This window comes from Quercus lobata, chromosome 6 (genome assembly GCF_001633185.2).
Source record: "Quercus lobata isolate SW786 chromosome 6, ValleyOak3.0 Primary Assembly, whole genome shotgun sequence".
Lineage (NCBI taxonomy): Eukaryota > Viridiplantae > Streptophyta > Magnoliopsida > Fagales > Fagaceae > Quercus > Quercus lobata.
In genome coordinates this window covers 51,565,122-51,578,348 of record NC_044909.1, presented here as the reverse complement: position 1 = coordinate 51,578,348, position 13,227 = coordinate 51,565,122, and the positions used below count along the sequence as shown (strand labels likewise).

Sequence of the window (13,227 nt, the reverse complement as noted above, 5' to 3'; positions counted from 1 at the left end):
GCCACATCAATGTTCAATTGGTTCATAAACTTAACTCCAAATGCCAAATGAAAAATTGACCCAAAACATAAAATATAAGTCCAAAAACAAACTTTTGCTCTATCTAATAACTGATTGAAAAAAAGGCTGTAATATGAAATAATAATGTGTTAGCAATTAAATATTGATATTATCATATTATAATATTACATTACTATATCTATCTATTTGGTTTTCAAGATAGGTTTTGAATTTGCAAATGAATTTATATTATTCATAGAGCTTAGTTGAAATTTGATTTTCAAGATAGGTTTTGAATTTGCAAATGAATTTATATTATTCATAGAGCTTAGTTGAATGAGAATCTAACATTTTTATTTGTACTTGGTTGAGATTAATTACAGTAAGAAAGAAGAATTTATGATGTCGGAATTTTTCTTTTAGAATTTAACATTGATTCACGCTTTTGATTCTAGTCATGTCAGCTTCTAGGTCTAAAATGAAGCTCTACCTTTTGAGAACAATCACAATTTTTTTTTTTTTTTTGGAGTAAAATATCCCTATTTATTTAATGGTAATACTAAAAATATAATTTTTAAGCTTTGAATAGGATTTCCTGACATATATTGTCTACTATTAATAACAAATTTTCATATTCTATAAAATCTGGGATCTTCCATCCGATCTTACAATTTGATCTTGAAGATCCTCTTTCTGATCCAAGTAATATCCTATTTACAAATAAAATACACACCCACACACACACATTTTGCGTAATTTCTGAATCAATTGCTGACAAATACTGACAATATTTGCCATTGTTCATGCCATTATAATAACATGATATTACATCAATCATTCTAAATAAGGAATTGCTAGAGTTTTTAACAACAGAGGGTTGAGGAAAAGTGTACCAAAAAATTTGAGGACCCACTTTTGTAGAGGAGGTCTTTTAAAGCTCTCTTTGCATCAGCACGCTTTTGACGTATTGCATATCTGATATTTTTCTGAAATGAAAAAAATTGTGTGAGAACATCATAACACTGACAAATAAACATTTTCATTATTTAACTGTCGGCATTGTTAAGTAGCTTTTAGCTTCAATAACTGTATTACTTTTTTTTTTATCTTTAGTCTATTTTGCTGTGCACTTCAACAGAAGTAAGAAAGTTATATTATGTATCACTAGATTTAAATAGCTCCTATTTGCCTCAAAACTTAGCAATCTTAAGTCTTAATGCACTTCAACAGTTAAGAAATCATCACCCATGAGAACAGTAGATCCGTAAAAGGAAATCAGAAGATAAATTTTTTGGTTGATGTCTAAAAGGATGGGAAAGTGACACTAACAAGACAGCTCAGTGACCAACCTACAGCTGTTGGTGAAGATGCTTTTGTACTTTCAGATAGGTATGATTTGTGGACCAAGCTTAGGGTTCAAGATTTATGATGAGAGAATGGACCTTAGAGATCCAACAATGGTGTGATCTTTGGCAAATATTGATCCATTGTAAGTATGCTCATACCTTGTGGAGTGAAGTCCTTCGTTTGTTTGGGGTTTAGTGGGTGGTGCCGAAGAACGTTGTTTCTCTTCTCTCTGCATGGTGGAATTGGTTGGGGAGTCACACTTCAAATGTGTGGAATATGGTTCCAGGGTGTCTTATGTGGTTAATTTGGAAGGAGCGCAATGCCCGAACTTTTGAGGAAACTGAGAGACTTGTAGATTGTGTGAAGTCTTTGCTGCTTAGGACTTTGTTTGAGTGGTCCCGTATTTGGGGGTTTACGCATTGTCATTCTTTGTTTGATTTTCTTAATTCTGTTAGTCTTTCTTTTTGATTGGTTTGTATTTTTTTCAGTGCAGTGAATTTACTATCGTAAATCCATTGTACTTCTATTATCAATAAATTTGTTATTACCTATCAAAAAAAAGAATTCTATGAGGACAATGTGTGGAATAAGTCAGATAAGAAAGAAAGTGTGGAATTTAGATTAGGGTTTCATTCAGGAGTTATCACCAAACAAATTAATAGGAATAATTATTCCATTCCAACTTAAATTCCCGATAATATTGATTCACATTCCCTTCATAATCACCATTATATGTACCAAATCTGCCCCAAGTTTTAAATCCTACTTTATTTATGAAGATCTCATGAATATATGCAGCAATAGATATTCCCAATGGAGAAGAAAGCTATAATAGTTTACAAGGAACTATTACTTTCCTTTTAAACATAGGATTCCTAGAGCTACTAGGAATTTGAATTGGAGCACAAACTTCATCACTAAAACGAAAAGGTAATGTAGACAATGTATATACATATAAAATTTTAGATTTGTAGTAAGATCTGTCAGTTTGGTCCATAAATCTTTTTGTATGTTTTATCATGTTATGAGGTTTATTTATGTGTTTAAAATTCTTCAGTTTGAGCTTAGTATCCAAATCCCATTATGTCAAAATCCTATTTGGGTTAAATATTAGCTGCTAGGAGTTGAATTGGGGCACAACTTGATCACTAAAGCGATAAGATGATGCAGACAGTGAGAAACTGGTTGGTTTTATTATATTTATTCAAATTTTCAAAGTTGGGGGGATTTATATTGTTTTAGATTTGTAGATATGGGCTCTCATTTTGGTCCATGAGTCTTATTGTGGGTTTTATTATATTATTCAGTTTTATTGTGTTTAATAGTTCTTTAGTTAGTGTCCATTAGGGTGCAACTTTTTGCCGAAAGCTTTTATTTTCTGAAAGATGGTTAGAGTATAGTTGTACCTAGAAAAAGTGAAGCTTTAGAAAGTTGTACATAACCCAATATTGGCAAAAGCACTCTAAGTTTAGCAGTCAAATCCCATTAAGTCAAAGTCCTATTATGGTTAAATAGTGGGTGTCTTTGCGCATGTCGGTGCATGTGCACTGGGCATGGATTTGTGTGTGTTTGTGTGTGTGCGCACGTGTGTGTGCGAGTGTTTGTGTGCATGTGCATGCATGTTGTGTGGGTAGGTGGTGGTTTCCATTCAATGGAGAAAATATATTTTGCTAAAATTCTAGAAGCTATGAAATTTTTGAGGTTTTTGTGATGTAGAGGAAAACCTAAATGAACTGCTTTGGATTTCTAGGAGCATTAAAGAATATTTCTTCTTCCTTCTATTTTTTTTTTTTTTGATAAGTAATAAAGATTTATTGATATAAAAAGAAGAAGAAAAACACCCAAGTACACAGGGAGTATACAGGGGTGTAACATATCAAATACAAAAATTACATAAATCAAGTAAATCCAAAATTGAAAAAAAAGGTTGGTTTCTCCACACCGAGAACCAGTCCAACAAGGTTCTGAAAAATAGAAGCTTGAGATCAGGCATAGAACGCTCATTGTCTTCAAAACACCTACTATTTCTTTCATTCCAAATACATCACATCAAACAATGAGAAACAACCATCCATATATCTCCATTACGATGACAACTGAATCAACCTTGCTAGCAAGCAAGAAGCTCAACAATAGACATTGGCATAACCCAACATACTCCAAATAAACCAAAAACCATATCCCACAACTCTAGAGCAACCGGACAATGAAGGAATAGATGGTTAATAGTTTCACTATTACACTTGCACATATAACACCAATCCAAAATGCATACCTTTCTTTTCTTTAAATTGTAAATTGTCAATTGTCAGACATTTCCCCAAGGCAGCAGTCCATACAAAGAAAGCCACTCTAGAAGGAATCTTCTGCTTCCAAATGTTTTTCCAAGGAAAAAACTGCTCACTATGGCCAACTACAAGATGGTAGTACGCACTAACCATAAACCCCTTACTCTTACAAGGTAGCCAACATCTCTTATCCTCCCCTATTCTCCTTAAAGGAATGCTATAAATGGTATTTATGAAGCCCCAGAAAGCTTCCAATTCCCGATTATGTACATCCTTACAAAAATGTATCTCCCAATGAAGGAGTCCATTGGTGTACCTCATTAGATCAGCCACACTCGCCTCTTTGTTTCGACAAATCCTATATATTTCAAGATAGTAGTCTGCAAGAGAAGATGTTCCACACCATCGATCTAGCCAAAACTGCACTTTTGATCCATCTCCAATTTCATACAAAATAAACCGAGATAAAGAGGGCCACCCCCTTCTAATATTTTTCCACAAACTAACTCCATATGGACTAGAGAATGAGCTAGAACACCAACCACCCCAATCACAACCATACTTCACCTCTATCACTTGTCGTCATAGAGTATCCCTTTCTTGCCCAAATCTCCATAACCACTTCCCTAATAAAGCTACATTAAAGGTTCTCAAGTTCCTAATCCCCAAACCACTTGAAGAAAGTGGAGTACAAACCGTAGTCCAATTAACAAGATGAAATTTGGGCTCATCCCCTTGGCCACCCCATAGAAAGTCCCGTCGAAGTCTTGCAATTCGGTTGGCCATGGAAGCAAGAATAGGAAATAAAGAAAGAAAATAAGTAGGAAGATTTGAGAGAGTGCTTTTAATTAAAGTGACTCTCCCTCCCTTGGATAAATATAATTTTTTCCAACCTACTAATTTTCTTTCCATCTTCTCCAGAATTGGATTCCAAATTGTCTTGTCCTTGAATTTTTCCCCCAAAGGAAGACCCAAATATTTCATTGGAAGAGGCCCTTGCTTACAGCCTAAGACAGCCACCAAAAGTTCAATGTTATGAATTGTCCCCACAGCCACCAGTTCAGACTTACCCAAATTTACCTTCAGACCTGACACAGCCTCAAACCAAATGAGCACCATATGGAGAATCAGCATTTGATTAATATTACCATCACAAAAATTAGAGTATCATCAGCGAAAAGGAGATGGGAAACCACCAAAGATCTTCCTACAAAATCACCTACACGAAAACCTGACAGACGACCTTCACGGACAACCTTATCCAACATTCTACCAACGGCTTCCATAACCAACACAAATAACAAAGGGGACCTATTTTCTTCTTCCTTCTATTGTTTTTAATTTCATGAAATTTTTAACCAAATCTGAGACCTGAAATTTTTTTTTTTTTCACCTTTCTAAGATCTAAATCAATATAACCCCAAAACATTCTTTAGATAAGTAGCACCTAAACAACTCCATAAGTGACAAGACTTCTCAAGTTACAGTTAGCAACCCAAAAACTTGGGTTTTCTTCCTAAATTTTACCTATTTTTACCACCATAAAGCCCCAAAGCCTTTGAAATCCTACAAAAAGTTGGTGTACAGAAAATCATGCAACTATACTTCCTATTTCTGGCCCATTAGCCCTTCAAAATTCAATATTTCTTACCCAATGTGAAGCACAAAACATATACCATCCTTCGGAACTTCAAAGCCCACAATCTTTTCCATAAGATTTACTCAAATTTAGCCTAGACAAATGTCCCTCCACTGCTGTCCAACATCAGATTTGGTGTCAAGACCTTTGTTCTACTTCATAAGGTTAAAGACAATCTAACTGATGCATCACAACACTGAACTAACATTACTGAACTAACATTAAGTTGCATTGATCTTTATCTGGATTTTGGCCCCACTAATAGTGATAATAAATGATGATGATGATGATAATATTATTATCTTAATAGGTAACACAATTCATATAGACTACAAGATTGAACACTTGTACGTAACTATATTATCATGTCTTAGATATTCAAAATTCAGAATATAATAGCTTTCTTCCATACAAATAATTATATAAAAGATGAAATAATCATGCACACAACCATATCTGATAAAGGGCTATTAGTCAGTGCCAATTTCAGCTGCTCTACCTAGTAAATACCAACTTGCCTACCTTAGTTGGTTCCTGACCTCCTCTTATATCCTGCAAAAAGTATTTTGACTGTCAAACTTCCTTAAAGATGGTCAGACTAAATAAAATAATAACTAGCTAAGATATGTATATTGTGTGCGTGTGTGTTCACCATCAATTGATCCACAAAAGCTGATCAAATTGCAAACAATATAATAAGATATCTTTCACATTCAGCGAAAAAATGTACTACATAAGTAATCATACAAGGATGACCTAACTCCTTTCTTATGGACTTGAGACATAACTTCAACTAGAGAGAAATCATTATATTTACAATTGATTGTTCCCTTCTAAGATATACCCTATTTGATTCTGACAGGACAACCAAAACAATTTAATAACAAATATAAATAACAGGAAAATAAGGATATAATCTAGGAGTCGGCACCTAGGGTTGGCTGCAGTCAGCAACAAACCAAAAAACCAAAAGAAACTTTACTATCAATCCAAAACTCAACCCGGGGTGGTCTTACATAGAGTTCCAAAACTTCGCTTGCAAAAATAGAACTTAAACTCCTAATCCAAATAGGAAAAGAAAATAATAAAAAATTGCATAAAATGAAATCCTAATGATTAAGAGATTGGACCTAGATCTTTAGGCCCAATTGTTAGCAGGCTCCTTCTATCTTGTGTCTGCATCAGATGATATCAACTCTAGTTAATAAACTTCTTTTTTTTTTTGATAAGTAATAAGTTTTATTGATATAAAAAATGGAACACCCAAGTACATAGGGAGTGTACAACTCTAGTTAATAAACGTATTAATTAGAGCCCACTATGCACACACATACACCTCTCTTAGACTCCTTTTGGGTTTCAAAGAGGGTGAAAAGGAATAAATGAAAACTGCTAAGTTGCTTAAGAAATGAGGTTTTTTATTTAAAATTTTGCACTATTCTTTTATTTCCCATCAAGCTTTCCAAATAGGGTTTTTTTCCCCTTTAAATTTTAAAAACTAAAATAAAATCAATTGTTACAACAAGCAGGTGAGGGGGGTTTGGAACTCTGGATTTAACAGACACACAGCCGGCATGTGCCCACACAAACACAAGTCTTGCATAACAAATTGCACAAGATGTTGAGAATGGAAGAATGACATAAAAGCACCCAAAAGAAAACTAATATCCAATCTTGAACTAGAATACTAATGAGATTCTCCACAACCTCATTGATAAGACCAGGACATACAATAAGAAGATGCCCCATTAAAAAAAAAAATAACAAACTAGTTATAAGTCGTTAGAAAGAGAGGGAAAAAAGAAAAGAGGGAAGAAGCTGAAAACATTCTATTCAAAGCACAAGGAATCATTCAGCAGCATGTTATCCCCCTTCCTACACAAAGCCAAGTACTAAAAAGTGAAAATAACCTCCGTCATAATAAGAGATCAAACCAACAGTAACACAAGCTTAGCAAAATATCCAATATACATATAAGAATCAACCAAAAAGAGTTCCACAAACATGAGGCTAAAATGAAAAGGACCAAAATAATTAGCAAAGTCCACTCTGTGTTATAAGACAATCCACCATGAAAAACTTTTTACACAATTACATTGAACATGAAGACAACATGGATAATATCTTAGAACACGAATTACCCCACATGAACAGCCTATATGCTTGAGAAGATAACAAATGGATAAAATCTGACAGGGTATGAACTAGATAAAGTTGAAGCCCAAACTCATTTCTTTTAAGTGAGCTGTACCACACTGATGCTGAATAGCTAAGACATGTCAGAAGCAAAGCCATGGGCAACATCCAAGCCAATCATGAAACTGTTCTGCTATATAAGGTCCAAATGTGATGAACTAAATTAAGGGCCAAGAAACCAAATAATGAATCCAAATAAAAATAATTAAAAAAAAAAAATTCTAGTATAACATTAAAGTACATGGCTAAGCATTAGATTCTAGACTTTAGAAGTTGGTATCTAATTGAATGGGATTGGCATTGGGGCAACTGATGAAATTGGTACCACATGCTAAAAATACACGATACAATTGCAAGGATTGATACTAGCACTCTTAAAAGATCTTCAAAAATCAATTCATCAAGAATATACAATTATTTATCTACAAATAATCACTATAAGATATCCTTCATCTGCTAATAGATTTATTCAATAACTAACCCAAACAGATGGCCACAAAATAATTTGAAAGGAACCCCTGGAACTCAATGCAAGTTCCATTCTCTCTCTCTCTCTCTCTCTCTCTCTCTCTCTCTATCTTGTAAATGGAAGTTCCATTCTCTGTTTATCACCTCATCAGCATTCAGTGTACCCTTCCATAACAACAAATTTTCAGATTCTCCATGCCCCAAACCTCATTAACTTATGTCAACATAAGCATTGACCTCCAGGTTGTATAGCTTCATGCCCTTCTCCCCAAAAAACATATGGGGCTCAAAGATGCTTAAAAGAATCCAATTTTATTACATACTAGCCTTATAATCTTAGTAATTATTATTATCAGTCCATGCAATAACCTGAGATATATTCCAAACTCTATCATCCGTCAGACATGTGACCTATACAAAATAATAGCACCCACCTTAATGCGTGACCACAAGTAACATATCCATCCCTTCATGCAATCATGCTTAACAAATGCAATATAAAATTGAATTTAAAATGTACATGTCATTTCTTAAGCATAAAATAAGTATTCCCAAAATGCTAATGAACTAACATAAAGATTAGAATAAACAACTTCAGACCCAAAAAAAACTTGATAGGTACATTATCACTAAACCAAAAAATTGAACAAAAATTGAACTTGAAATCTCAAAATTTGAACATCTATATGGAATTCAAAACAAGACCCACCTTAGCCTATTAAGAATTAAAGGGAGTAAACCATCTAAACTCCTTTTATTCTGAAAGAAAATTTCTTTTTCAATATTACTACGGCAATGGCTCCACTTTGTATGCAAAATTTCAAATGTAAAACACAAATGCAAGCAGGGAAAATACAATGTGAAACAAATAGGAGAAATTCAAATCCATACAAAATACAAACTTTCACCAAATGGGTAACTAGCAAAGCACCATTGCACACAGGAAAAAGAAAAAGAAAAAAGATAAAGCTTTTGAAACGAAATTGAAAGAAAGAGAAATAATAAACTCACAGATTTCCACTGGTTCTCCCACTTCTGGAACGAAGTGGGGGTAGAATGAAACGAAGCAAAATGGGTTGCTGTTGGAGTTGATGAAATCAATGAATTCTTGATCATCGACAAGTTTCGCCATCTGGGTATCTGAAATTGCATAATGAAAAAAAAAAAAAAAAACTGCTTGATATTGCCTATTTGCTAACAAATGATGCTTTTTTATATTCCAAATACTGTTTGGTGAAAGAAATCGTTGGCCAATTTCCAAGAATAAAGAAGCACAGCTTCTCACGCAAAACAATTGTTTAGCTATTTTCACGACCACAATTTGGTGACTGTGGCTCTCCAAGCTCGAGGTTAGAGAGCCTCCTCTCTGCTCTTTCTGTGTGTGTACGTTTCCTCCTATTTCTTTTTCTTTTTGTCAAAAAAAAAAAAAAAAAATTCTCTGCTACACTAAGACTTGGGCTAGGCTGTGAGTTTGCACTTGGGCTAGGTACCCAACTAACTCATGGGCCTGATCTGTGTCCAACAAATGATGAGTTTGGGCCTATGGGGCTTAGAAATTGGATGTCCCATTCATATCATTGTGCCTGTTTGCTGAAGGGAAAATTCTTCTATAAGACGATCTCATGAGACTTATGTCTCAATGGCACGTGTGAGACTTATATATTATCGAGACATAAATCTCATGAGACTATCTCATATAATACTTACTCGAAGACTAGTAGTCCTTATTTGGTTCAGATTTGAGCTCCTTACTCCAAATCTAGGAAGCATAAATGCTCCAATTTTTCTCACATGCTCACATCTAATACATATCAATATCGAAAACTTCGAGAAAAATCTTGCATGCATGTCCTAGGTTTTGTTTTTTTGATGGAATATTATATAAAAAGTTGAAGTAGCTTTTAAATATGTAATTTTAAAGTAACATTCTTGTAATTGATCCGATGTTAAATGCACGGTATATGAAAGCAAATTTTAGTTTCTGTTTTTTTTTTTTTTTTGGCTAAGTAAGCACTGTTTAGCTATAAGCCTATAAGTGATATCTTGCATCATCATATGCACAAAGAATGATTTTGCCAAAAATGTTTTTCTTTTTGTATATGTTCTAACATTTTTTTTTCTTTACGCCAGTTAGCGCTTTATATTATACATTTATACATCACCTATTTATTTATCCAGAGATATTAAGGAAAAAAAAAAAATATATATATATATATATATTATATCAAATAATATGTAATAACAATTACATCCATCCAACACCTCATTGTGTCAATAAGACTCACAAACTTTAGTTACATACTTTCGTCACGTGGTTTACTTTTTAGTAGGTTTTTCTCAATTATTAATAAGAGTCTAGTTAATGTATGTCCTTAGAACAAATATTAATCATCCATTTTAAGAAACGTTTTATAGAAAATTGAAAAAAATTGTCAAGCAAGTAGTCATTTTTTCATAAAAATTCCCTAAAATGGTTTTACTAATAAGGGCATATGTTAATAAAACCTTATTAATAATACCCTTTGAATCGATCTCACAAACTTCCATATCTCTTCATTAATTAAAAAAGACATTGATCGTATGCTGTGAGAATTTATACCATGAAACAACTTGATCCATCAATTTGCCTTGATCATTCTTGTTTCTTGGAATATGAATGTCAAAATATCACATTCTTGTATCAATTGTTTCACCATAGGTCCATAGGTAACAACGCATAACATTTAAATACCAAATAATAATATTAGAGCACTCACATTAGTCTTAACAAAGGCTATTTTTAGTCAAAATTTTACATAACCAACTAAAAAACACCCCATATTAAGCTCAATTAAGTAGCAAAATAAAGTTAGCAATGAAAAGTATCTTGCCACACTTAGTTTGGCATTGTCAATAAATAATTAAAGTAAGAGATAAAATATTGAGGCTAATGTAGGTGCATAAAAAAATGGTTAGCTAAACTATAGAAAGTGAGTTTTTTTATTTTTATTTTTATAATCAATTTAGCTAAAAACTCATTGAAGCTGATGTGTATGCTCTTACATTAAGAATTTGAGGTCCTATCAATTTTTTAATCACTTTTTAAATGTAGTAATAATGTTCTTTTGTCTTTCGGTTGCCAAAAAAAAAAAAAAAAAGGAAATGTTTTTTTAAAGGATATTGATAAATTAAGAAAAAACTTCAACAAAAAATGCATGATATAAATTCACCAAAAAGATGATAAGAAAAACTATAATATGACTAGGGGAGAGCAAGGACCTACCTGACCTGACTTGAAGGGTCTTGGACGGGTTAGGTGGATGCTAGGGTTGGGTCTGGGGCAAAAACTTGGGTGAATTTTGGGTATTGGGCTGGTATTTAGTCCGACTGGACTTGTTTGGAAAAAAAGAGTCATATTTGAAACCTGATCAGACCAAAAACCCAAATTTGGGGGTTGGGTCGAGTTCCTCCCTAACAATAGCTTTAGGTTGGGTTGCGGGTGACTATGAACCCGACCCGACCAAATCTCAATCCTAAATATGACATTTTTTTTTTTCTTTTTTGGGAAGGGAGGGGGTGGGGGTGGTTTTGCATTGGCATTTTTTTTTTTTTTTTTTCTTTTGGGTTGGGGGGGGGGGGGGGGGGGGGGATGTGCAGGGGGCATTCCCTGTCCCAACCTCCCCTAGCTCAGCCCTTGGTCAGATGCTTTTGATGGATTGAGACAACTAGACATGCCAACTTACTCAGTGTCAAAGTTCTAGGATGTTTTGCATGCATAGTTTTAAGATAACATTTTGTATTAGACGTGCAAACCTTACTTTAGCTGGTGCTCCACATGTGCATGTACATATTCGTATTACACGGCAGAATAATAGTAACCTGAATTATAAATTGATTGGTCATTCGTTTTTGATTTAGACAAGTCACTTTACTCAAATGCCATAGCTCGTTGGATAGTGATTTGCACGCATATTTTTGGTGACTTTTTTATCTAATATCTGACTTTCAAAACTTGAAACGAATATAAAACGTTGAGGTATGAGTTGTACAACTTCTAAAAATTTGAAGATTGAACTCTACCTAATAGAAATAGACAATGCAGTTTCAAGCGAATGGAGGAAACATAGGGGGACCAAAGTTTGCTTACCCAGAAAAGTCTCCGAGATTGACGATGTATATCAAATTTTATGACATTGAAATAAAGTAAGAGTAAAGGTCGGCCCAGCAAACAAATGTTGAATGTTTGACACTTGGCTACATTCTGTGCTTCTTTCTCTCTAACTTTTCTAGTGAAAATGAAGCCAATAATTTATTCCAATGTCAACGACCTCCTTTATTTAAATATTATTATCTTGTTTTTAAGGCTATCTCTTTTTAAAGTTCAATTATAAATTAATAACGTCCTTTTAATTTGATTAGTTTTCAATTTCGCATCTAAAAGTTTGATTTTATCAATTTTAATTTCCTCAACGAACTTTCAATTTATGTTCAATGTATTCCTTTTTTTTCACTTTTAATAAACGGTTAAATCCCAAAAAAATTATATTTTCTCTTCTTAAATTATATCTCATGTTACATTTATTTTTTTATACTAAGAGGATGCATGCTTTATTCTTTTAAATTATTCACTTTACCACCCTAAACCAAGAAAGAGTGCACACTTTCCTGCATAAATTACTTGTGTAATACTTTGCACCATATTTTATGAATAATAATTTAGAAAAGTGAGTGTGTATTCTCAAAATTTAAGGAAGTGAGTGTAAAATTGGTCATAGTTTATGGGCCGGGTAAAATGTACATTCTTATAGCTTAGAGGGTTAAGTGTAGAAGAGGGTATAGTTTGGGAAAAAGAGGGGGGGGGGGGGGGGGGGGGGGGGGGGGGGAAGGTAAAGTGTGCATTCTCAAAATTTAGAAGGGTAAGTGTAAAATGAGTCATAATTTAGGATAATAAAATGTAATTTTTCATAAATCCAGAAAATATAACCGTTAAATTGCATGTTTTTTATATTCTTAACACACACATTAAATTTCGTGCCAACTGGATGTTATTTATTATACAATCTATAAACTTATTTTTTATGTATAATTTTAGATTACAAAACTTGAAACTTAAACATTGATGGATGACATAACTATTAATTTTTGATTTTTTTTATAAATTTTGTAAGTATAGATGATATAAGAAGAAAATGTAATCTAGTGATGAATTTGTCAAAATTCATATCCAATAAAAATATATTGAATTGATTTGCCAAATTTTTTGCCCACTTTTGTTTTTTTTTTTTTTTTTAAACTTTTTTTTTAAAATAA

At 33.2% G+C, this 13,227-nt stretch overlaps 1 protein-coding gene across 1 annotated transcript; it reads right to left on the bottom strand.

Annotated features, from left to right (window-relative positions):
• Positions 1-636: 636 nt before the first annotated feature.
• Positions 637-9,327, bottom strand: LOC115950462. The gene is made up of 4 exons (XM_031067655.1): positions 8,950-9,327; positions 5,797-5,826; positions 894-986; positions 637-693 (listed from the first exon to the last, which is right to left on the bottom strand). Exons 1-4 carry the CDS (start codon positions 9,088-9,090, stop codon positions 637-639), a joined length of 321 nt encoding a protein of 106 aa, XP_030923515.1. The 5' UTR covers positions 9,091-9,327.
• Between the last annotated feature and the right edge of the window lie 3,900 nt (positions 9,328-13,227).